Consider the following 26,777-nt stretch of genomic DNA (forward strand, 5'->3'; position numbering starts at 1 on the left):
AAGCCACCTGTTAAAAGACCTATGATGAAGAGGAAGAGCAGCCACGATGTGGTGAAGTTTAAATTTAAGTCCAAGTCTGTCAAGTGCAATAATTAATTCAAGGAATGGTAGTTAGAACCAGGAAACTTACAAACATGTGAAGGATGGGAGAGATGTGAGCACTCTTTTCTGAAGAGGATCAGTTATTATTTTAAATATTAATTTACTCATTTATGGTAAGCACAGAAGAAACCATTCTGCTGAAATGCCTCACTGTGGTCCCAATAAAGGAATCCTCTGCAGATAGGAGAGTCCTGGCTCTTCCATAGCACTTGGATAGTCAGTAGGTTTCCCAGGGTAAGAAGACTGTTTCATGTTAATACAAGTCCACGTTAAGCACCTGGAGCCTTTGCATCGCATGCTGGCTGCATCGTACTGGACATAAACCTTTCATCCTTTGATCTATAAGCATCTCAACCGTGTTCTCATAAACTTGATCTGAGAGCTCAAATAAGTGCTTATTGCTGTTTTTTTTTTTTTTTTAAAGATCAACAACTACTCTTAACCCTGTTCCTAGCTTCTGACCTAGTGGATTACAATACCCTATAGTATACCCTATATGTATATATATATATTATTTAAAAAAAAATTATATGAAGTACATTCTGAGCATAATGAAGCAGAGGTATCACACAAATTTGAGCATCATTAGCTAGTATTCCCGTAAGCTCTCATAAATGGTTTTAAATTGTGCACGGTTAACAATATAACATGTGGGTGACCTATAAAATCCACAGCTCATTTTTGCTCACTCTCACTTTTGTATTATTCCCAAACAGGGTGCCATGGCTCTGAATACTATCTCACTGATGCAATTGAGATGAAAGAAAAAAAAAACAGAAATGTATTGCACTGTACTCTTCTGCGTCTCGTGCCACTCTCTCTGTGGAGGCCTTGGCATGGTCCAGGAATGGCTGCGTTCGGGGGGGGTTTCACTCGGACCCTGGCTGCTTCGAAGCTCTTGTCAGTTCGGGCCCCGGGGGGCCGGAAAAGCCTTCCATTGGAGCAGTGAGTGAACCCAGCAGGGGGCCGCAGATCAAAGCCTTCAAAAACAGAGAGAAGTATAGAGGGAGAGGTAGAGAGAGGTAGTAGAGAGAGAGAGAGAGGGGGGGGGGGGTGCAGAGTAAGATAAAGATACAGGAGTGGGAAGGACTTTCATTTAATTTCTACAACCACGTTAACAATGTCTTTGAATCCTCATCCACTTGCTTTACATTTATTTACAGACAGAACACGACGACACCACAGGAATTAAATTATCCAAATTCAGAATTTAGACTTGTGCATGCCCCCATGCAACCCCCCCCCCCCCTATATGGACCACACAGGTTGGTTTTCCAAGCCTTTGCCCATTCCCCCCCCCCCCCCCCCCGCTGCGACCGCTTCAATGGCAAAGCCACGAGCCGAGACACATAGATGACACATCAAAAGGGGGACAGAAGCTTGTCCGGGACACGTCTCAGGCCTATGAATGGGCCTCACTGACAGCCCGGGGGATCCCCCGTGTCTCTGCAAAATCTGTCCCACCTTTCACATCAACACCAGAGACACCGCTGGACACGTTATTACCACACAGAAGACAGACAATGAGCAGTTACTACCTATGAAGGTGTCCCCCTTTTTATTTAGATCAGTCTAATTGTCAGACCGCCAGGACGCGTCAGTGGAGTTGTCGAAAGTCGGTGGAAGGTCAAAAGAGTCCAACGAGAACCGGCGCGAAGACGTGAAATTTCAAGGTCATAAAAAAATGTCCATCCCAAATTAAAGTATAATGGCGACTAGTGTTTAGACACAGAAACAGGTTTACAGAACTAACGAACGTCTGCTCACTCTTGGGAAACGCTCACGCCCTGCTCCCCAGTTATCAAACCCGGTTGCCTTCACGCAAAGACAGCTTCCTAAAGCTGTCCCTGAGTTATTGAGAAACGGGAAGTGCTGGATGGAACATTCCAGACTGCCCCCCCCCCCCAGCCACATAATACCTCTAACAGCCTAATCCTCTGTCTGGGAGGTCAGGGGTCACTGGACTGGCGTGGGCGCCCCCCCTCTGAGCTCCAAAAGGTGGGCTGTGCCCCCCCTTCAAAGGCATAAACACACACGAATGGGGTGGTCCCTGGAGGGGGGTGTGTTTGACCACATTGAACATTGAAACCTGTTCTGGGACCGGCAGGGGTGTGCTCTCAGTGGGTGGGCAAGCGTCAACAGAGGGAAGAGCAGGACCCAGGGCTGCCCAGAGGTTCTGTAAAAACAAAAACAGTGCAGCGCAATGACTTCACCACTCGTTCATCAAGCTCCGCCCACCCCTAGCTTTACTGCCAATAAAAACGGGCAGAAGTTACGTAACGGACCTGGCGGACGGCGGCTATAGAGGAGCACCTGAGGAGAGGGAGAATTTAGGGGTTGGATTGTGGGTGGGGTCCACCGTTTGCACCTTGAGTCTAGGTGAGAGGTAACTACAGAGCAGGAGGAAGGAAATTATTTCACACACCGTCAGGAAATGTCTTGGGTTACGAGTTGAAGCTGTGCAGGTGCCATGTGTCTGTGTGTAAGTGTGTGTGTGTGTGTCTGTGTGTGTGTCTCTGTGTGTGTGTGTGTGTGTGTGTGTGTGTGTGTGTGTGTGTGTGTGTGTGTGTGTGTGTGTGTGTGTGTGTGTGTGTGTGTGTGTGTGTGTGTGTGTGTGTGTGTCTGTGTGTGTGTGTGTGTGTGTCTGTGTGTGTGTGTGTGTGTGTGTGTGTGTGTGTGTGTGTATGTCCAGTGTTGTGCATCTGTGACTTTACTTTCATGTGACCAAAAATCCCCTTTTAGTAAAAAAAAAAAAAAAAAAAAATAAGAGATTTGTCACAATGAGGCAGGAAAAAACACCTCTGGTTCCCCAGCTTTCATCTCACCCGCATTACGCTACTGTTGTGAATCTACGCAGTTAGGAGAACTATTATGGGATGTTACGTGGAAGTGAGATCCTTGCAGTACTTCCCCTTCAGCTGGATACATATGAACTTTAACCTTTTTATTTATAGTTCTACTAATACTGGAGTCACTGGTCATGTGACTACCTCTCTCTGTCTCTGTCTGTGTCTCTCTCTGTCTCTGTCTGTGTTTCTCTCTGTCTCTGTCTGTGTGTCTCTCTCTGTCTCTCTCTGTCTCTGCCTGTGTGTCTCTCTCTGTCTCTGTCTGTGTCTCTCACTCTCTGTCACAAACACAGGTGTACATTCACATTCCACACACGTATGATATACACATAGACACATACAGAGAGCGATGCACAAGCATATGCACACACACAAACACATGCACACACCAGCGCAATGTATCAAAACTCACTGACCCTATAAGTGCTAGTGAACCCACTAGTGTGGAATAACAAATTGAATCAAGTCTGAAACAGTGAACCAAAACCTAAAAATATCACAGGTTCTTAAAGACTGGCTTCTTATGCTGCCAGGATATACAAATGCATGAGGATCATGATGGATTCCTACTGAATTTCTAACAGATGCTCTCTCACTGAGCCAAGTGCGTAGTAACGGAGGACCCTTTGTGACCCATGAGTAAGAAGCAAAACAAAGTCAGACACCATTTACACTGTTGGGCTGATCTGCTCTTGGCCCATATAATTGCTGGTAAAACGGCACTGCGACTGTAAATGATGGCATAACCAGGCCAGCATGGTTCAGTTATGTCAAATTAGGGCTGTCTCGGTTATAATTTTTTTTTACTCCGAAGCTTCAGTAGTAATTATCGTCAAATAATCTATATACGCTTCATTCTTCTCTCACGAGAATTGTTCACAAGGTGAATAAATGAGAGCTGTGGGGCAGATGGGCTTTCGGAGAGTTCATATGATGTTGTTGTCTGAGAATAACTGATTCTCAAAATGAATGCTGTTTCTTATGCTGATGTAGGCACCTTTCTGGAAGGGTGGAGAAAAAAAACACAACAAAAACAAGAAAACAAAGCGTTCTAATATTGATTTTGACATTGATTACCATGGCAGCGAATGAAGCTTCGAAGCTTCAAAGCATCTGGGTTATAAGTTATATGTAGTTGGACAGTATAGAAATGATGCTTCAGTCAATATAACTCCACACCAACTTTGGATGCTGCGAATAGCTGTTCAGTTGTTCTGTTCAACATCACTCACTCATGTATCTACGTATGCTAGATCTCTTCACGGCTACTTTAAGTCAATAGAAATGTGGAAAGGGTAAGACTGGGTCAACATGTGACTTTCTGAATGCTAACCTATAGGGCTGTCCTTGACTAAAGAAACTCTTAGGCCCCGTTTAGACGGAAACGCTAGCAGGTGAATCCGCAAAAATATTTTTTCGGATGTGCCTTTCGTTTATACGGAAACAGCGTTTTTACGGGGTGAAACCGCAAAAAGGTGAGACTACCTTCCAGGGTGGAATTCCTAGAAACGCAAAAGCTTTGCGCTCTCGTCTAAACTGTTAAACCGTATAAATCTGTTAAAACGATGACGAAAGGGTTGTCACGGCTCTGGTCGCGCGTACTGCTTACGTCACAGGTAGCAGGTATGCGCCAGTAGCCGAGACGTAAACAAAGCAAGTATGTCTGACTATAGGCTTGTTCGAGATGGATTTCGGTTTGCCTCGAAAGTAGACGAGAGTAGCCGAGTGAAGCCGGGGGAGGAGTTAAAAAGGCGGACACTGCCGATTTCACGAGAGCCTCTCGCCTAGTCACGCATGGCAGATACGCTTTCACGTCACCACACACATTACACACCTGTCCAGCTCATTACAATGCGATGGCAAAATTAGATCAGATTCAAATGTACAGCACACCATATACTGCTATAGTGGAATATACTATTCATATACCATAATGTATACCATCTTGTTGCGCGCTCCTGGCCGCACGCACACACAACACACTGCTGAATAATTCTGTTTTCCATCAATATATATATGTATACTGTGTATATTGAGGCAAAACAGAATTATATACAGTATTGAGGCAAAACAGACGACGCATGTGTGTATGTATGTGTGTGTGTGTGTGTCTGACAGCTTGAAGTTTATCATGATGATATGATGATAACGCATAACATAATAAAGTTTTAAATCAATCAATCAAACGTCTCATAACTCCCTGGCTGTCATGTGGCTGGTGACTGACAACTTTTCTGAGCCAATAGGCGCTTTGCGCAACCGTAGCAAGTCGCTTCCCAGCCGGGAGCAGCCGGCTGAGAGGTACTGTGGAGCCTCGCTCTGAAGGCTGCGCGTGGCTCGCTCCCGCGGGAGTTCCGCGCCTCGCCTCGTCAGATTTTCAGAGCAAGTCGGACAACATTCTAACCGTCATGCAACGCGCTTGGCGAGGCAGTAGTAAAACCTGCGCAGATCTGCGTCCGCCTATCCCATCTCGAACAAGCCAACAGGCTCACTCGGCTGCTCCCGGCTGGGAAGCGACTTGCTATGGTCGGGCAAAGCCCCTATTGGCTCAGAAAGGTTGTCAGTCACCAGCCACGTGACAGCCAGGGAGTTATGAGACGTTTGATTGATTGATTGAAAACTTTATTATGTTATGCGTTATCATCATATCATCATGATAAACTTCAAGCTGTCAGACACACGTCGTCTGTTTTGCCTCAATACTGTATATATAATTCTGTTTTGCCTCAATATACACAGTATACATATATATTGATGCAAAACAGAATTATTCAGCAGTGTGTTGTGTGTGCGTGCAGCCAGGAGCGCGCAACAAGATGGTATACATTATGGTATATGAATAGTATATTCCACTATAGCAGTATATGGTGTGCTGTACATTTGAATCTGATCTAATTTTGCCATCGCATTATAATGAGCTGGATAGGTGTGTAATGTGTGTGTGGTGACGTGAAAGCGTATCTGCCATGCGAGACTAGGCGAGAGGCTCTCGTGAAATCGGCAGTGTCCGCCTTTTTAACTCCTCCCCCGGCTTCACTCGGCTAATCTCGTCTACTAGTCGAGGCAAACCGAAATCCATCTCGAACAAGCCTTATATCAACGGAGATCACCTGAAGGCTACATTGGCAGTACTTTTAACCCTTTCACTGCCACACGACAGAAGGTTAACCCTTTACTATCACACAACCGGCTGTCGTGTGGCAGTGAAAGGGTTAAATACACAAGAATCTGTCCCGCGGCGTGAGTGGACCCACTGTCTGTGAGTGACTCTGCTTTGGTCCAATCACATTCCCCATCCACAGTCTGCGAATCAGAGGCAGAGTAGGGCGGGTCTTCACAGCACGTCATGTGACATATGCGCCAATCGTGTGACAGCGGGGCTCCGTCGTTACAGCGTCGTCTGCACGGAGAATTCCACCCCAAAACGCTCGTCTAAACGTAAAATTAAAAGTGAAACCGCAAGATGACTTTTGCGGTTTCTGTTCACAAAACGCTCGTCTAAACGTAGCCTTAGTTGACTAATAGTCATAGGACTTTGTCGACTAATTGATTTGATTATTTAATTGACAATTTTGTAAATTGTGTTTAATTTTTTCTAACACTTTTGTTAAAAGAATGTCAGGAAAGAACTAATTCAGTATGGGAAAAGCATAATATTAAATCGACAAACAAAGTCTATAATATTAAGTCGACTGAGAGGGGACAGCCCTGACAGTGATTATTTAGAAATGTAAGATGAAGCCCTAGTTCATCAAAGTCGAAAATGCTCATCTATTTGTTTGTTTCTTTTCTATCCAGGACTTTTTCCAGCAGCACTGTAGCTGTGGTGCGGCCACCCTGGCCTTCCAAGATATGAAGAGACATTCCAGGAGCGAGTTCCTCCCGTCCAGCGGGACTCTCTCCGACCTGTCCACCATCCCTGAGGTCACACGTCATTCGGTCATCTCAGCCAGGAAAGGTCAGTAGTTTGGCATTCCTATGATGTATGATAATGAAGAGGTTCCTTCCAAAATGTATATGGACCATTGGGGGAATGTTAAAGTTAGAGGTTATATATGATTGCAAGTAACTGAGTAAGTAACTGTGTAACTGCCTAACTGTCTAACTGTATATAACTGATTCCACAAGAGGGCGCTATAGGCGGAGCCGTTAACGCTGCCGCCAGGTAGAGGGTATTTAAGGAGATGTCGACTCCCCCTCTGTCTCTTCCACCTTCACTCTCAGAGGAGAAGGATGTATCATGTACTGCTGTGGAGCATGTGAAATAAACCACGCCGTTTATGGCTAAAGATAGAAACCATGCCTCATGAACATATTATTGTCGCCCCATATCAGACTCTGTCAACAGGGAAAATGGGCAAAATACCCATACAAAATGATTGACAGCATTAACTCAATGGAGGCCAAACCCGAGATAAGTCGGGTTAACTCGCGCCAGACCCGAGATTTCTCGGGTTTTGGTCGTTTATTCTTTTATTCGATATTTGTATTCATTATTCATCCAGGGACCTTGGTGTTACCATAGGGAATGAGTGTGAGGTTGCCAAAGTGCAATACCGGCCGCAGCCAGCTAGACGACGGCTCCATACCGCCGTCTAGCTGGATGCGGCCGGTGTTGCCAAAGTGCAATACCGGCCGCATCCAGCTAGACGGCGGTATGGAGCACCCTTTGTAACCTTGTATCTTGGCCTGTGGAACGGCAAAATGTCTCCGGTTTCACTTTTCCTTGTCGGCCGAGTGGAGCGGTTCTCCTGGTTTCATTGAAGCGTGTCAAATATCCCTGATCCATATGTTGTGGTGGGTTATGCCGTGGACCAAATGGACATTGGATGTACCACATGGCGATCAAACAATTGAAATATTATTTTTGGAATACTCCCGATCACAGGTAAGGACTATCTGACGTAAATTTTTGCTTGATCCTGCAATGCTTTTATACCGATCGGGCTGATAAGCGTTTTTAGTGTTAAATACGAATGCCGTTACTGACAATCAAATAATCAGAAACGACCCCCCCTTCATGCATTCATGATGGAACATAATACCTATGATATAGATATGATTTCGGAATAATAGCGTGTACAGGCAAGAAACGGCAACGTCTATAGTAGAATTGACGTATAAGGCTATAACTCAGCATTTCAGGAATTACCCCACACCACGCTATAACTATACTTATATTCACCACGGTATAACACAGGAACGTATGGATGGAAAAATTTATTATTTTTCACATATTGAACGATAGATAGGTGATGTCAAATGGGCCATAGTATTGTATCCATAGCTATAATATAGAATATAGTTATAGCTCTACAAACAAGGTGATGCACTCCTATCTTTTAAAGCGTGGCCTTGCTATGACGGTCTCCGTCTAATAGCTGGCGCCGAATGAGTTTTAAAGGGTATGATGATGATACAATGATGAAGGGTAGAATCCTTTTTCACCACAATCCACACTGTGCTTCATACCGGATACCCAGCTCCTCCTTAGTTGGCCACAAAACAAATGTAAAGTTAAAGGAATGGCGCTTATTTAAAAAAAATCAGACAAGAAGATAGACTAATTTCCTCTATGTGCGTTCAGTAGAAAGCTATCAGGCTGCAAGCTAGCCTAGCTTAGCACAAATGAATGGAAACGGATACAGATCAGCTAGCCCAGCTGTTGGCCAAACACAACTCTCCCGGAGCCAGGCCCGGACTGGCCATCGGGAGCACCGGGAGTTTTCCCGGTGGCCTGGCCTGCACAGATAAAAAAACAAAAAAAATTAATTATAATTTTTTTTTTTTATAATTATTCTTTTTTTTGCCAGGCCATTGTTTCCAGTTGTGGCGGCGGCGCGGCGCGATAGTTAGATAACCTAGGTGGGTGGGGAACAACCAGGATTTCACTGTCTGCGACAGAGTTGGAGAACTATCTGACTCTCTCCCTCGGATCACACACACACAATGGAGCCGTGCTGCCGCTTGTGATTGGTGGAGGCGGGACCAGGCGATACAACTGATTGACAGTGGAGGCGGCGAATGGAATGGCAGATGGCACTCTGCAGAATACTGTAACAGCCAGGCAGTGAGCCAGGTAGTTTTGTAATAATGAAAGGTCTGTTATTTAATGTTTGTGTAAGGGCTATTTTAACTGTTGATGGGTAGTGCATCAGTAAAGTGAATATGGTATTGTGCTCTTGCTCTGTTTGAATAGGTGGAGAGAGTGGTTAACTGTATTATAATAGTAAATAAACAAATATGTTGTGCTCTTGCTTTTTTCTTTTTGAAGGTGGAGAGAGTAGCATTGCTAGTGCCACAACAGTTTTATTTGAGGTTCATAACAGTACATTGTACTAAGCAATTGTTGGCTCATTAGTTTGTGATTCACATGCACTAAAATTCACCAGAATGCAGGAAATTAAGTCTTTGTAACAAAAAAAATCCTGGTGGGGGACCCCCAGACCCCCCGCTTAAAAAGTGGCCTGACTGGGGCTATATTTCGCGCTATATCTCCCGGTATGAATTATTTCCCCAGTCCGGCCCTGCCCGGAGCTAGTGGGCTATATCCATATTCCATTCATCTATCTCCGTGTCTGACTCTGGAGAACGCGGTAAGCACATTTCCCATAATGTTGGCATGCTCCTTTAATGGGTCCATCATGTAAAAATCACTTAAACATACCCTAAAACTTCACTGTGGAGTAAGTTTCAGTATTTATTTTAGGGCTTGTACAGATTGAAGCGTGGCCCCATTACTTTACATTCATTTTGTGGCTGACTAGCCGGAAGCTGTGGGCGTTCAGTATGAAGAACACCATGGAAGTAATGAAGTAATGAGTCATGTTTTGTAATGAAACACTTCAATTAATTCAAATAATGCTAAATGTGCTTTTTCAGTACCTCAATTTACTTCAATTACCTTTATTATGCTCTTGTCCCTTTATTATCGTTTTAATTTGCCCTCCCTGTAGCACAATGTCTGGGAGGCTGCTTCCAATCCAAGCTTCAGTACATTCTGTACATTCTTGTGTTTATGATGTAGTGTTTCTGGCCCACTTTGACTGTAACTCTGTCCAATATTTGGAGCGTTACTTTCCCCTCAGAAAAACCTCCAATGACCTTACAGTTTCATTAGTAGTAGGATTAGCACTTAATAACCCTCTCCATTGGGACCCATTAATGCACACACAACCACATATTAAGGTTTTAAAATCAATGTTTGCCCGGCGTCTTCCTGAAATGGATCTAATAGGTTTATTTTTTCAAACATACTTTATTTATTTTTTTAACAGTACTTGGGTTTCAGAACCTGACCGCATGGCGACCCCAGGTGTGTTTTTCACTGTCGATGTTCGCGTTAACGTCCCAAAGCATTCCAGGCAACGTTAGTCACCCCGGCAACACGGCAGTCATCTCCCAAAATGTTTTCACTGTTGTGTTTTTCAAAACGGCTCACATTACCCCAGTCTCTTGGCCAGGTTGACAGCTTGGTGGTCCCACGGGGGAAGGTGTAGTTATTACTCGAATGGGACGTGGGGGGAATTCCTGGCATTCTGCGTATGAACGGAAAATATAATGTCCCGTGGATACTGTAATTCCTCGTTCCTTCTTCTGATATGCGGGAAACTGGAGCTAGGAAAGAGGTTTGGGGTCAGGAGGGATGAGGGGTGGGGAAGGTGGGGGGTAGAGGTACAGGAGAGGGAAGTATGAATTATGGTGAATGGTTCTCCCTACACTGTGATTACCATGTGACACAAGCTCCAGACTCAAACTAATGAACAACAATGAGGAGTTCGTGATGTATATGCATTGCTAAGCAATTCCTAGCCGTAATGCCATAGAAAATGATGCAAGGGTCTCGGCCCTTTTCCCCTAAGTTACAGCCTTGACATGAGTTTTCTAGTAGTCACATGGTCAGAGGAAACTGTAAGCCCATGGAAGAACAGAGCAAGGGGAGGTGGAGATGTGTGTATGTGTGGGTTGAAGAGCAGAGCTCCACCGGGACCACTGACTCACTTCACTATTTGTCATAATAGATTTTACTCCCCTCTCATCACACATGAATACTCCACACACACACACACACACACACACACACACACACACACACACACACACACACACACACACACACACACACACACACACACACACACACACACACACACACACACACACACACACACACACACACACACACACACACACACGTGCGCGTGCGCGCGCGCACACACACACGCACACACGCACACACACGTAAATTATACATATAATTTGTTTGGGGGGAGGGGGCTCCTTCAATCATTAGTGACCCTGTACTAGATTGAGGGCTCAAGGGTCATTCAAGGGGGATATCACCCCCCCCCCCCCCCCGCCTCCCATAATTCACAATAAGGTGTGCAGGATAACATCTTGTGACTGACTGATAAAAAGGAAAATTCCCACACACCATCTTGACTTGCAACATTTGATCCAGTGTGACATTTCAGTCAAGGGACCTTCATCTGGTCGACAGCCAGTCTCGCGGATAAATCCGCCTACGTCGACCTTAATGTCACATTGAATACAGTGTTGCATGCGAAGAGACGTCTGCGTGTGCGTGAATTCACCCTATTTTAAGTGCCTTCTCAAACAAACACGCACACAGTGGGAGCTTCCCGTCTCTGATGATAGCCATCTTCTCCCCTCTGTGCAGATGTGGGCAGCGAGGCAGCGGGGCAGTCTCCTGTGCCCCTGTGGAGGCACGGGCTGAACCGGAGGAGCTACGCGGAGGGGGAGGCGCGGTATCTCTGCGACAGCAGCGAGGGGTTATCCACCCCCCACCGACGGGTGAGTCAACCTCGCCTCCTGACTCACCAATGGGCCCTCCGCATCCACATCCTCTGTTTACCGTCCCGAGTGGCATAACTACGGGGGCAGAGCACATTCAAAGGGATGACACATGGAATGATAAACCTCTGGAGCCCAAAGGAGAGATCCTCCCGTCCCAACAAACGCTTAGCGCCTCAACTTAGTGGGCAAAGCAGTAAATAATAGAAAACCAATGTGACATTTGGGGGGGGGGGGGGGGGGGGGGTTTGCGATGTACATCTTAGTATTAAAACTATCGTTGGTGGGTTCAGCCAAGTGGTTGATCCACTCAGAATATAAAATTTTTTTTAATGTATTTTTAAATGTATTATTATTATTAAATTTTTTTTTAAAGATGCAAAGCACCTCTATAACCAGCAAGGTCACTTACTCAGTCATTCATTCAGTAATTCACTCTCATTTAGTGCCCCTAGTGGTGGCTCACAGGCATAGGTGCATTCCTGATTGGCTGACTGGTTGCACTATATTTTAATAACGCCACGTGTGTATGCGCATAAATGTTCCCTCGCATACACACAGACTAAAGACAATGCCTAATTGCCTCTACGAATGGAATGTAACAAATTTTTTTGTGTGAATGTATCTGAGAACGTATTTGAACACACTTGACGACCAGGGGCGGATTTAGGATTGTAGGAGATCCGGGGCTTAGCCCAGATAGGTGCCCGCGTTAGCGACACCACAACCTTTAACTTATACCACCACCTTAAAGCGAACAAAAGGCACTAGAGAACACTTAAATTCACACTCTTTAATTAATGAAGCAAACAATAATAATAATAATAATAATAATAATAATAATAATAATAATAATAATAATAATAATAATAATAATAATAATACACTGTATTTGTATAGCACCTTTCATACAAGAATTGCAGCTCAAAGTGCTTCACAGCAGTAAAAAAAGACAGGCATAAAATGAGCACAACATTGGCAGATCAAGAGCAATGCATAAAGTGCAGACATAAAGCATAAAATAGATAGCAGCAAAATAGACAAAGTCAAGGTAAGACATAGAACATTAAATCACATCGTTTTCCATATTAGGATCTAAGATCTAGGGTTAACTCGCCGAACGTTGAGCGCCAGGACCCCCGAAAACCAGAGCATAGTCGGGTTTTCATCGTTGTTTCCTTTATTCGATATTTCCATTCATAAAGACATGCCGGCAGCCTGTGTTATCACTGGGGATGGGTCTGAGATCTCAAAAGTCCAATACCGCCGCCTAACGCCTTGCGGCCGCTATTGCACTCCATTTGAAACGATGTGGCTTGGTGTCTGGGCCGAGCTGCGGCCTGCGGGTGGGGTCTAACTACTCGGTCAAGCCAAACGCTTATAACGCATGCATCGACGAGGGTCGGGTTCATGTTCAATGCTGGATTACGTTGGCACCTTGATCGACATCAGTACTTGGAATGGCGATCAGATAATTGGAATATTCTTTTCGGGACAGATCCTGGTCAAGGTAAGGACTATATGGTATCAATATTGCGTTGATCCAAAAATTCCTTCATGCTGATCGGGGCGTGTGTGTGTGTGGCGTGTTCCGTTGGTTGCGATCAAAGCACGGACGGGCGCCCCCCCCGCTTCATGCATCCATGATGAAACATAATACCGATAATCTAAATTTGACTTGAGAACAGTAGCTAGTCCAGGGAAGAAACGATAACACGTTTACTAGAATACACGTTGCCGGCCATTACGAAGCATTTTGGAAATGACACCAGACCACCCTGAAACTACACTCATATTCACGACGGTATAAAACGGAAATGTATGGATGGTAAAATGATCTGTTTTTTGCATCTTGACCGGAATAAACTCAATGACAATCGACTATATTATTAGATCCATAGCTATAATATATAATATAGCTTTAGGCCTGCAAACACAGCCACGTATCCCCATGTTAAAAGGTGTTGGCCTTTCAACAGTAACAGTAAACAGCGCCATCTGGCGCTGAAAGTGTTAATAGGCGCCCTTGTTTACGGTTTGATTATCACTGATACAAAGTAAAATAGTGCAATAAAATAGTTAGTAAAATAGAATAAAATAATGCAATAGTGCATTGCAATAAAATGGTTATCATCGTATTTTTTCGGGAGGCCGGTAGTGCATTACAGTAGTCGAGTCGGCTTGAGATAAAGGCATGGATCTGGTTTTCAGCGTCCTTTTGATTTATAAATGGCCGTACTTTAGCTATGTTTCTAAGGTGAAAGAATTATGTTTTTGTCAACTTGCTGATTGTGATTTACAGCTTAGGTCTGAGTCTACCATAACACCAAGACTTAACTCACTCAAATACAGTTAGCAGCTGGATAGACTACAGATGGAAATTAGCTTCTGCTAAATCTGGTGCAAACATATTTTCATGTAACAATGATTAGGTTTAGATTCAGGGCTTTTCAGAAAACATTCGGGGCTTGAGCCCAACTAGCCACCCCCTAGCCCCGCCCCTCGACCATGAGCTATTGTTATGCAAAGTAGCCATGTGGGTACTGACTACTGAGCGAGTTGGCGCATCAGTCGAGTGCAGCGCATTCCTCAGGTTTGGTGTGAACGATGGTCTGACTCAGGCAGAGCACCGTTCACACCAAACCTGTGAATGTGATTGCCATGAATTGTTATGCTTATGCGAGGTAGCCAGGTACACGCGACGAGTCGAGTGCAGCGCGTTCTTGAGTGCACGCGCATGTGCGTGCACGTGCTTCTGCTCACAAAAGCTTGGTTGCACGTTGTGCAACCCCGTCCCATGAGCAACGCACCTCTGCTCACAGGCATGGTACTTTGTGGCATGGTGTTACGACCAGTTTAATCTATACGAGAATGCTTCGCATCTATGACACTGTGTGCCCTCCCTTGTTAAAATTAAACTTGATATGACCAATACAACGGTCAGGTATTGTGATTATATGATCATAACGCCAGTGTGTGTGTGTGTGTGTGTGTGTGTGTGTGTGTGTGTGTGTGTGTGTGTGTGTGTGTGTGTGTGTGTGTGTGTGTGTGTGTGTGTGTGTGTGTGTGTGTGTGTGTGTGTGTGTGTGTGTGTGCGTGCGTGCGTGTGTGTGTATGTGTGTGTGTGTGTGTACACAGCTGAGTGAAAACTACACATGGGGTCGGGTCAAGGACTTGGTGAAGAGAAGCAAAATGAGGAACCAGAACAGACTTGGACTGACCTCCACCTCCCTGAAGATGTCCTGTCCACAGCTCTACAGGTAAGGACACACTGAAAACACCATATACCAGGCAGCAGTGGAAGAACTACACAGCTCCTTTAACATGAGAAATAACCAGATAAAATAGTACTCCGGTAAAAGTCCTCCATTCAGAATTATACTGAAGTAAAAGTAGAAAAGCATTTAATATTGAATCAAAAGAAAAAGCACACATTCTATGACGTTCTTGTATATCAGCTTCGATCCACTTACCTCTAAAGGTTATGTTAAAGCGGTATGTGGTCCTGTTATATTGATAGAACATAATCTTCATCAATTTATATGTGTTGTGTGCAAACTCTTTTTCTTCAAAGGAACTATGTCCATTGAAATGAGGCGTACAAGGTACAAGTACCTACATTAATGATCTATCTAATGTCCTGGTCTAATGTGCCCGCTGATCTATATATAAAAACCTTGAGTTTCATAATGTATAATTTATGGTATATATATTAGAAGTGCTTGTCCTATAAAATGCACTCTGTCTCTGCATGGGTTCACTGGCTCATACTCTGCTACTACCCTTTCCTCTTTTTCTGTGTGTATATAGTGTTCTATTTGAAAAAAATATAAAAAAACTGGACTAAAGAGTAGACTGCTCCAATACACACACACACACACACACACACACACACACACACACACACACACACACACACACACACAGACAGACAGACAGACAGACAGACAGACAGACAGACAGACAGACAGACAGACAGACAGACAGACAGACAGACAGACAGACAGACAGACAGACAGACAGACAGACAGACAGACACACACACACACACACACACACACACAGACAGACAGGCAGGCAGGCAGGCAGGCAGGCAGGCAGGCAGGCAGGCAGGCAGGCAGGCAGGCAGGCAGGCAGGCAGGCAGGCAGGCACACATACGTACGTCATGGTGACCAGCCCCCATCCACCTCCACCAAAGGAAACACAAATGTGAATCTTTCTGATCATACAAGTATGTGATACACCGGTAAAAATAAATAAATAGATAGATAGAAACAAGTCTATGTCTTTTTTGTTGTTGTTATATTACAATTTCAGAAATCCTTGATGTTGGAACATGTCGGTTATTGAACTTCATAACCATAATGTCATCACCTTTTGGATGAATTACCTATTACTTCTTTATTACCTCAAGCCCTTCCTTAAAACTACTGTTTCTTTCCCCAGAAATATGACTAACTGGTACGTGTCCCTGGCAGTTTGTTCAGACGTGTAATTTCTCTATAAAACTCTCTACTGGCAACATATGAGATATTGTTAATTCATTCAACAGATACCTCCAGCACATAGAGCGGGAAAAATTGTTATACAAAAACTGTAAGAATTATCCATCTAGCCAGTAAAACTAACTGATGTCCATGACCTCATACAACATCTTTTCAAGCACCTTTTTAGCACTTTAATATCAACACAGAGAGACGTTAGGGACTGTAACGTTCTCTGCTTCATCGAGACGTGGCTGGCGCCAGAAGTCCCAGACCACGCCATCCAACCGGCCGATCATTTCTTCATTCACCGCAAGGATAGAACAGCAGAATCCGGTAAACAACGTGGAGGAGGTATTGCCTTCATGTTGAACAAAAATTGGAGTGACCCAACTAACGTGAAGGAATTATCCAACCACTGCTCCCCAGAACTGGAATATATAACCATCAAGTGTCGTCCTTTCTTCCTCCCGAGGGAGTTAACGGCGATCGTCCTGGTCGGAGTGTATATTCCACCGCAAGCCAGCAACAAGGTTGCACTCTCCAGACTACACGACGAGGTAAATAGAATCCAAGAGGCGAATGTTAACGCCGCCATTTTAGTTCTGGGAGATTTTAATAGCGCCAATCTGAGAAAGGTATTGCCCGACTTCTATCAGCATGTGACTTGCAACACCAGAGGCGGTAACATCCTAGATCACTGTTACACGCAATTTAAAGGTGGCTACAAGGCTCATTCTGATAGTGGCTTCGGTAAGTCAGATCACGCATCAATTTTTCTTTCACCGAAGTACAGACAGAGAATTAAAAGTACTCCTGTAGTCTCGCGAGAGGTGCAGAAATGGGATGTGACGTCAGAGGATACGATCCGGTCAGTGTTTCACAACACAGACTGGAATGTGTTCCGCGACACAGATAACATTAATGCCTACACGGAGACAGTGCTGGACTATGTTTGTACTAGGGTGAAAGAAACAATCCCCACTACCAAAATGAAAGTTTACCCAAATCAAAAACCCTGGGTAGACAAATCCGTCCGTGAAGCTCTGAGAGAGCGCACCAAAGCATACAACGACGGCCTAGAGGCAGGCAACATGAATGACCACAAGGTGGCGCGATACAACGTAAGGAGGACTGTGTCAGAGGCCAAACGACGCTACAGGGATAAAATTGAACTCCAGTTTGAACAAGCTGACTCTAGAGCTATGTGGCAGGGGCTCAAAACGATGACAGACTACAAAGGCGCCTCCCTCAAACTGAACAGTGACATCTCATTAGCAAATGACCTCAATACCTTCTATGCAAGGTTTGATGCTGGTAATAACAACACCAGCTCACAAGCCTCGGCAATGGGGGGGGGGGGGGGTCGGCTGCTGATGGAGGCGCAGTGTTCAGGGTAACAGAGCATGAGGTGAGGCGGACCTTTAAAAAAGTGAATATCAGGAAGGCAGCAGGTCCAGACGGCATCCCCGGCCGCGTCCTAAAAGTCTGTGCCGACCAACTGGCCCCAGTATTCACTGACATATTTAACCTGTCCTTAGAACAGGCTGTCATCCCCACCTGCCTGAAGAAGTCCACTATTATCCCTGTACCCAAAAAATCCAAGCCTGCTTGCCTCAACGACTACCGCCCTGTAGCTCTCACCTCCATAGCCATGAAGTGCTTCGAGAAGCTAGTAAAGGGCTACATCTGCTCCTCCCTCCCCATCAACATGGACCCCCTGCAATTTGCATACCGCCCCAACAGGTCCACGGAGGACGCCATATCCCATGTGCTACACACAGCAGCATCACACCTGGACAAGAGGCAGGGGAACTATGTGAGAATGCTATTCATCGACTACAGCTCGGCATTCAATACCATAGTCCCCTCCATACTCATAGCCAAGCTCAGGGACCTGGGCTTGGGCTATGACCTCTGCCAGTGGGTCTTGGACTTCCTGACTGGCAGACCCCAGGTGGTGAGAGCAGGCAACTGCACCTCCTCATCCATCACCCTCAACATAGGGGCCCCCCAGGGCTGTGTTCTGAGTCCCCTCCTCTACTCCCTGTACACACACGACTGTGTGGCTCAGCGGAGTAGCAATACAATCGTCAAATTTGCTGACGACACAGTGGTGGTGGGCCTGATCTCTGCCAACGACGAGAGGGCCTACCTGGAAGAGGTCAAGGTCCTGGCGGGATGGTGCCAGGAAAACAGCCTCTCCCTGAACGTCAGCAAAACAAAGGAGATGATTGTGGACTTCAGGAGGTCGGGGGTCAAGGACTACAGCCCCCTCAGCATCGACGGGGCACCGGTTGAGAGAGTCAACAGCTTTAAGTACCTCGGAGCCTACATATCCGAGGACTTGACATGGACCACACACATTAACAGTGTTGTGAAGAAGGCACGACAACGCCTCTACTTCCTCAGGCGCCTAAGGAAGTTCCAAGTCAGCCAGAAGATCCTTAAGAACTTCTACTCATGTACAATAGAGAGCATCTTGACCGGCAACATCACCTCCTGGTTTGGGAATAGCACTGCACAAGACCAAAGCAGACTACAAAGAGTGACACGTTCAGCCGAACGCACAATTGGAGGGGGGCTCCCCACCCTCCAGAACATTTACTACAAGCGTTGCAAGGGCAAGGCTAAGAGAATCATTAAAGACTCCAGTCACCCGAACAACTGCCTCTTTGAACTGCTGCGGTCAGGCAAGCGATACAGGAGTCTCAAGGCGAGCACAGAAAGACTCAGAAGAAGCTTCTATCCCCAGGCCATCAGGCTGCTAAACGAACAATGAATGAACACTACACAACAACAACCACCAAACGCACATAGCACACACATCCACACGCACACACTCACTTTAAACAAACACACTGTAGCACCCACTCCACACACTTATAGCACACACCCACTTTAAACAAACACACTGTAGCACCCACTCCCCACACTTTATATTTATGGATGAAGGATTGCACTACAACTCGTACACCTTACTGTAAATTGTACCTAAAATTGTACCTCATCCCATTTCTGCTTTGCACTAGATAGTACTGTACATTAGTACACTGCATAGTATTGTGTATTGTATATTATATGGTAACTCAGAACATTGTACATATGTCTATACCGAACACTGTGACCTCATTTTCTTCTTCTAAATTCATGCTATATTATGTTATTATGTTATTTGATACTATCTTGTCTAGCACAGTCTCTGGAGCGTAACAGTAAGAAGCATTTTGTATGAAAGTATTCTGTACTTCTGTATGACAACTATTAAAGAACTTGAACTTGAACTTGAACAGAGACTTTACCACACAAACCCCTGCAGTTATTCTTGGTAACTCCCCTCAAAATGTCAGAACAACACAGAAGAATCTGACACATTCTTCTGTGTCAAAACACATCAAAACAGGTGTACACCTTGGGAAAGAATATACAGTGCGTTTGCGCCCCATGACTGGGTCACATATGAAGTGTAATTATCTGAATCCAAACACTGGAAACTTCAACTCCCTCCCATGACCTCTACTAGCTAAGGTCGACGTCCTTCAACAGGAAAGCATTGGCTCTGCTTTCTTTGAGGTGGTAACTGGCGACTGGCACCGTTGGGCTGGAATGGCACAAGCTCAAGAACCAGCGAAAAAAGGAACCGTACTCGCCTCCGTCGCCTGTTAGACAAAGCTCAGATTTGTCTCGAACGGGGGAAGAATGTCCGAATTCAAAACAGTGTTGACTGAAGCAAAGAGGGAGAAAAAACAAGAGCTCTGGGTCACTTTGGGGTGAGAAGCGTCGACAGCTTGGGTGACACATGGACGAGAACCACATTGTGACAGATTCCTTGTGCGTTATATAAGTATTCCCTCCAGTTTTGCACGTGAGGCGCGTTGGGCGATGAATCGCTGTATTCCTTTGTTTGAGAGGTTGTAGAACATAGGAATCCTGTGGGAGTTGTGAGCCTGAGTTCTTTCTCTGGCCCTTCAACCTATTCTACGAGCCTGAGTGGGGGCACTCCTCCTCATGGGGGGGCTTGGCACCGGCCCAGACGGATAGCAGAGGGGTAGTGTCAGAATGCGGTATGCCTGGAGGAGTGGGAGAATTGCTGCATGGGTTTTAACAAGAGGTCCTGGTGAGATATGGCTGCTATGCAGGATTTATCAAAACGGGACACCCCTCTCCAAATGCACTCCTGAAATTCGATTCACAAAAAAAAAAAAGGGTTTGTGTGTACATTGTTGGGCCGAAAAGGGATGGAGGCGTCTGGAAAGTGGCAATGACGACAGAAGTGCCCTTGTCTCTCTTCTCATACGCTCTCTCTCCTCATACGCTCTCTCTCCTCATACATTCTCTCTCCTCATACGTTCTCTCTCCTTATACACTCTCCTCATATGCTCTCTCTCCTCATACACTCTCTCTCCTCATACACTCTCTCTCCTCATATGTTCTCTCTCCTCATATGCTCTCTCTCCTCATACATTCTCTCTCCTCATAGACTCTCTCTCATACACTCTCTCTCCTAATATGCTCTCTCTCCTCAGGCAACCAATCAGCTAGTATCTAGTATAAAAACCTTGCATCACCCCCAAAATGGGTCCGTTTTAGTTTTTGGCGACTGCATACTATTTTTTTTACAAAGCTATAGCTTTATACTTTATACTTATAGCACATGCATGAGCCTGGTCTCTTGAAAGGTAACATTTTGAAGTTTCTAAAGCAAAAAAGAAGAATCAATTTGAGTGATTAGTGGTTGCCAGATTCCTGTTTTTAAGTTCCAGATTTAGAGGTATGCGGTTCCATAGCCAGAACTTATGTAGTACAGGTCCAAATTTGATAAAAATCCATAAAAAAATGTGTGCTTGAGAAAAGTGTGTATGATTATCCAAGATGGCCGTCCTCTTGAGTCGCAACAACGAATTTCTACGTCAACTTTCACCACCTTCCTCCACTCTCACCCGCTCGGCTGCAGTCTCTTTCAGAGCGGACGCTCGTTGGCTACAATGGTGATCAATAATTTTTGCCATCAGCGGTGATTTGTCTGTTCTAGACTGTTCAGAACCGGAAGTGGTAATTTGATGGAGCGGCCTGTCAAATGACGTTCGCCAGATTATATCGTCATGTAACACGAGACCCAAAGCACACAATTGGTTGAGTGTGGTGGCGATCGAAAGGCAGCAAATTCAACTTTTGAATGGTGCATTGGATGATCCTCGAAAAATGCAGCCCGACCCGGTAGACGAGCGCAAAGTGTCGCGATGTGCGCCCGAGAGGATAAACCGTTTTTACTAGTGAATTTGCCTTATTCACTTTTTCGCCATATTGGTCAAGTTTGATGCAACATGAGGTAACGCTGTGGATGAGGAAGTGTCTGTTTACTTCAATGTTAAAACCTACAGTAGCTATAAAAATGCTAATCCACTTCTAGAACTGAAATCAAAACAGGCAGAATACACTATCGAAATTACAAGCTCATGATTACCTGACTCCCGATAGTTTTTCACCTCTGTAGTTTTCGTGTTTTGAAATACATGGAAGTGAATTGTCATCAGTGAAACATATTCATAGCGATCTACGAAGAAGAAAAATGGCGGCGAGGTGAATAAATAGAGCTGCTTCATCAGGAATGGAGTGCTATTACTTTGTGGAAGGTTTCAGTGCACAGTATGGGAATTATTCGATTTTTTGTGGGAAACTTTTTTAAGCAATACCATGTTTCGCTTTTGCATCATTCATGTTTATTTGACATGTGATTTTGCTATCTTTCTGTGATTTCTATAGTGTGTCTGGGGGCAGGTGCAGCTAATCACTGTTAGTAACCATGGTGACCCAGGACATTCAATGACAATACACTCAATGGTTTTAAAGGTGCAGGTACAGACAACTGCTTCTACGTGCACACATGCACATACTCACACAGGTGTCATTGGACTGAAAGGGTAGTTTTTTTAGTGTAGGTTAGCCCACCCCCTGTAAGTTAGCCCCGCCCCCTTGCATAACTCATTAACCACTTGTCTAGGGACTTGTGGGCTTCAATCACATAGGCATCATTGAACTCAGCAGAGTTCCGCTGTAGAGATGCTCTTACAATCCTATTAAGCTCAATGCTACTTTGGGAACACCTGCACAATGGAGGGTTGCAGCTTATTATGAATTACATGCTTGTTTTTGAATAACCTGATAATTGTCACTAAAGTATGCAAATGAAGCAATATTTCATTAAATATGCTTTAATTGGCACCTTAATTCTTGGTTAAAGAAGGCATAGTAAAACCTTTTTTCTTTTCTTTTTTCTCCCAGGCCTGATTTGGGACCAGTAGAACTTCCCAGGAGAAACAGGAACTCCATGATCGCCCTGGGCCAACAGAGCAAGCTGGACCTCCCATGGCTTCAATAACCAAACAGGTAGAGCATGTTATGGTTATGGTGTGAAATCCAGAATGGCTTCCTGATCTATATTTTAAATGTACGGTATGTGTCAGAACTATCCCTTGTGAAAAAGTATCATGGTATTCCAAAAAAGAAAAATGTCATGGTACTGTATTTCCATCATATTTTGGTCACTACGATGATGGTATTGACCGGAATATGATGGGAATACCCCATGATATTACCATTGGTATAATGGTTTACATTGGATTATATATATTATTATATATACAGTACCATGGTATTATTTAAGTACAAAAGTGGCAACATGGTGATGCATAACTTTTACCATGGTAAGTTATTTATACAATGGCCGGTAACATGGTAAAACTGAAATTACCATCAAACTACCATGATTCACAAGGGATATCTCTTTGTCAAAGATTGGATGGATATATTCATACCATAAATTGTGTGATCTGCGAAATCCCCTCTCAAGCGTCTGAACATCATCAACATTTGTTAGATTCACTGCACTTCATCCCTTTCAGACATACAATCTCACACATTGAGTTTGTTGTAACCTCTGGTGTTCTAGGAATTCAGGGAAAACATAAAACATTTATATTTTTTTAACCGAAAGGGTTAAATGTGGTGTTTTTACAATGTCATTCACCTCTAACTGGAGATGAAAACCTGGTGTTTGTGTACGACTCAGAGCATGACACACACACACGCACAGAGGCAAAGTTCAACACAGAGAGCGTGTCCCTGCTGCCTGCAAGTATGTGATTTACAGTCCGTGTATCTTGAGGAGTTCTTCATGAAGGTGAAGAGACAGCAGTTTGCTCGAGACGCTGCCCCACACTGAGCGCCTTTGTTTTCCACACAGATATGATCCAGATGGCCTTGTGTGGGAGAAGAGCTTCCCCCTGAAGAGGAGGACATGGTGAAGTTGCACAGATATTCAGGATTTGGAAAAACAAAGACGTGAACGGACGGAGGCGTGATGGATCGTAGAAGGGAAGAGAAGAAGGGATGAAGAGGAAAATAACGACTGAAATGGACGACTGACCGAATGCTTTATAATAAGGGACGGCGTCATTGCATGTAAGGGAATATCGGTGTATTTACACATGAGATGCTCATTACACGTGAGCTGTATGTGTATAGGTCACTGGAATTTCCCTGTGAGGGATTAATAAAAGATATCCTTATCCTTATCCTTACATGCCAATTATGTGAATTCATCTATCTGATACTGTTAATGTTGTTGCTTTTTTTTTTTTTTTGATACTGATATGCATTCACTCCCTCAAAGGGATGACAAGGCTACTACATAGTGAAATAATAAAATCAATGAGATTAAAAAATAAACAATTTCACATGGTAGCCGTTATTAAATATAGAGCTTTTGTCTAAATGGTAATATTCATTCATCTGTAAAAACTAAAAACAGGGCTGATAAGGTCTGCTGCATTTGAGCATTTATTTAATTTGACACTACTTAACAATAGTAAAGACTTCCGCTACAGTGAGAATGCTGGTGTTGACATGTAGATAAAAACACTTCCCCTACAACGAATGTGACTTGTACCGTTTTATAATTAATCTTTTTTTAAATTTTGTATCATCTTGTTAGTGTGTATAGTGTGTACTATATATACTGCAGTGTATAGTGTGCGTGTGTTTTCTTAAACATTTTTATACAATATTTTTTAACTCAAGCCCACTTAGAGTGCATGTACAGAATAGGAGGTATCCCCTGTGAATTCCTACGTCTATGGGTAATGCATTATGTAGAGTTATGACTTGGAGATAACGTTACCACTGCAAACCCACTGCACCTTCGAGGACCGCCGTCCTAACGTTATGTAACATTTGGGATGCTTCAGTCATTTATCATTTCTCCCTCCACATATGGAAGGCTGTTCCATCAATCAACCCCTAGATATATGGCCTTACATAGTTTTTGTGTGTTGTTTTGTTAAATGTTATACTCATGAGCACTAATGCTAAGAAAAGCCTGAGAAACATCATGGATCATTTGACATCACTACGAGGTATATTTCACGACCGTCTGTGTAGCACACATGCTGCGGAGAGGCACTTTGCATGCGGAGAGAAGGTTACGCTTGACAGGTTAACTGTGATTAAGCATGATCTGTTATGTCAGTGAGGTTTTATTGTCCCATTGCAGAGAAGATCCAGAGATCATGAGTTATGGTGAGGTGGAAATCTGAGGTTGGATGCCTATAATAGAACAAGAAACAGGACGACTCTCGTCAAATTAAAAGGCCCTTTTCTACACGAGGTCCTCTTGTTAAAAAATAAGATTTAACATCCAAAGAGTTGCAGTTCAAGCCTATAGGAGCCTTTCACAACAGTGGAAACTAATTGTATCCTTTAGACGAAAAAGCATTGTATATAACAACTTGTTTTATGTTACCGTGAACCGTGTTCTCAAATCGAATGATCTAAAGATGGCAAATTGGAGTGCAGTTAAAGACGGTAGAATACATTTGGGAGATGTATCAAACTCACACTCCTAGTAATTTATATTGACTTTACAATTGGCCCTATCTCAAACCCAGCCCTCTTTTCTTCACTCCAATCACAACTGTTGCTTTGGGGACATTTTAAAACAGGCTTCCTATGATTCTTCATCTCAAGTGTATGAACAGCAGCTGCTTTTATCATTGCTGGGTTTAGGAAGCGCTTAGTTCACACCAGTCACCCCACAATAGAAAAGAGGAGAAAACACTAAAAGCAATTCAAGTTGGTAAATACTTTACCTATATCATGATGGTATTGTGAGAATAGAACAATACCATGCCATACTCTGTAACATGTTATAATATGCCCCTAAGTAATAATAACAATGTACTTACATATGCACCCTGTACTATACTGTATTCCTCTTACCTCTTAATACTCCAATCAATGTAGAAATGATACACAATATGTTGAGTATTTAGAGGCAATAGAGGCCTTGGTGCGTGGAACGTTTGTGAAGTGTTCGGTCTTCCAACATGGCTGCCTGTAACATATCATGTGATTTATGAGAAATATATCAACAGAAATGTAATGAATCAATGAATGATCCTTATTACTGGAACTTATAAATGAGCAACAGGGGAACAATACTATTGTTTTGCCTACTCTATCACTGCACAGAAATTAGGCCTTTTTTCCCAAAGTGGTTATCTACTGTATGGTTACAGACAGCCATGTTGGAAGAAAGAGAACTAACATCCATGCATACAATAAACATTTTGTGCAAGGCCTCTATAAGATTTTTTTTGTTTTTTAATGTAAGATATTTGGGGGTTTTCAGTATGGGTGTTTACTGTATGACGTAAGATGCTGGTATCTGTACATGTATTGTATATTTTAATGTGCATATTGCATTGTTATTCAAAGTTATTTTTCAAAATAAAATTTTATCAAAATACAATTGTATTTATATCTGTGTTTTTTCCTCCATGAAGGCATAATCCTTGATTCAATATTTATATAGCATTTATATTATATTTTATATTATATTTATATTATGTTATCTACTAGATATGTAACAGATCACAGATGGTACCACGAGGCAAAGTCACGATGGACTTCAAGCGTTGTGAAGTGACTGTGGCAAGTAGCGGTACTGCAAGTTAAACTCACTCCCCCTTAACACATTCCCTGCCATGACTTATATCCATCAATATAGCCAGTCTGCCACCACTCTAAGCCTATGGAGATGTTCACCTTCTTTGCAGGGCTATAACTTTTTAAATTGTATTGCTAATTAATGTCTACACGGAGACAGTGCTGGACTTTGTTCGTACTTTGGTGGAAGAAACAATCCCCACTACCACAATTAAAGTTTACCCAAATCAAAAACCCTGGGTAGACAAATCCGTCCGTGAAGCTCTGAAAGCGCGCACCAAAGCATACAACGACGGCCTGGTGGCAGGCAACATGAATGACCACAAGGTGGCGCGATACAACGTAAGGAGGACAGTAATAGAGGCAAAATGGCGCTACAGGGATAAAATTTAACTCCAGTTTGAACAGGCTGACTCCAGAGCTATGTGGCAGGGGCTCAAAACGATGACAGACTACAAAGGCACCTCCCTCAAACTGAACAGTGACATCTCCTTAGCAAATGACCTCAATACCTTCTATGCGAGG

General features: G+C 43.9%; 1 protein-coding gene across 1 annotated transcript in view; it reads left to right on the top strand.

Moving 5' to 3' along the window:
• LOC311234467 (uncharacterized protein) overlaps positions 1–26,038 on the top strand; it is a 63,485-nt gene extending 37,447 nt beyond the window's left edge. Inside the window, exons 4-8 of the mRNA XM_084321662.1 lie at positions 6,747–6,906; positions 11,629–11,762; positions 14,901–15,022; positions 22,530–22,634; positions 23,491–26,038. Coding sequence (XP_084177788.1) covers positions 6,747–6,906; positions 11,629–11,762; positions 14,901–15,022; positions 22,530–22,626 — 513 coding nt within the window. The 3' untranslated portion in view covers positions 22,627–22,634; positions 23,491–26,038. The remainder of the gene's footprint in view (positions 1–6,746; positions 6,907–11,628; positions 11,763–14,900; positions 15,023–22,529; positions 22,635–23,490) is intronic.
• The last annotated feature ends 739 nt before the right edge of the window (positions 26,039–26,777 follow it).

This window comes from Notolepis coatsorum (genome assembly GCF_963971535.1).
Source record: "Notolepis coatsorum genome assembly, chromosome: 9".
Classification (NCBI taxonomy): Eukaryota; Metazoa; Chordata; class Actinopteri; order Aulopiformes; family Paralepididae; genus Notolepis; species Notolepis coatsorum.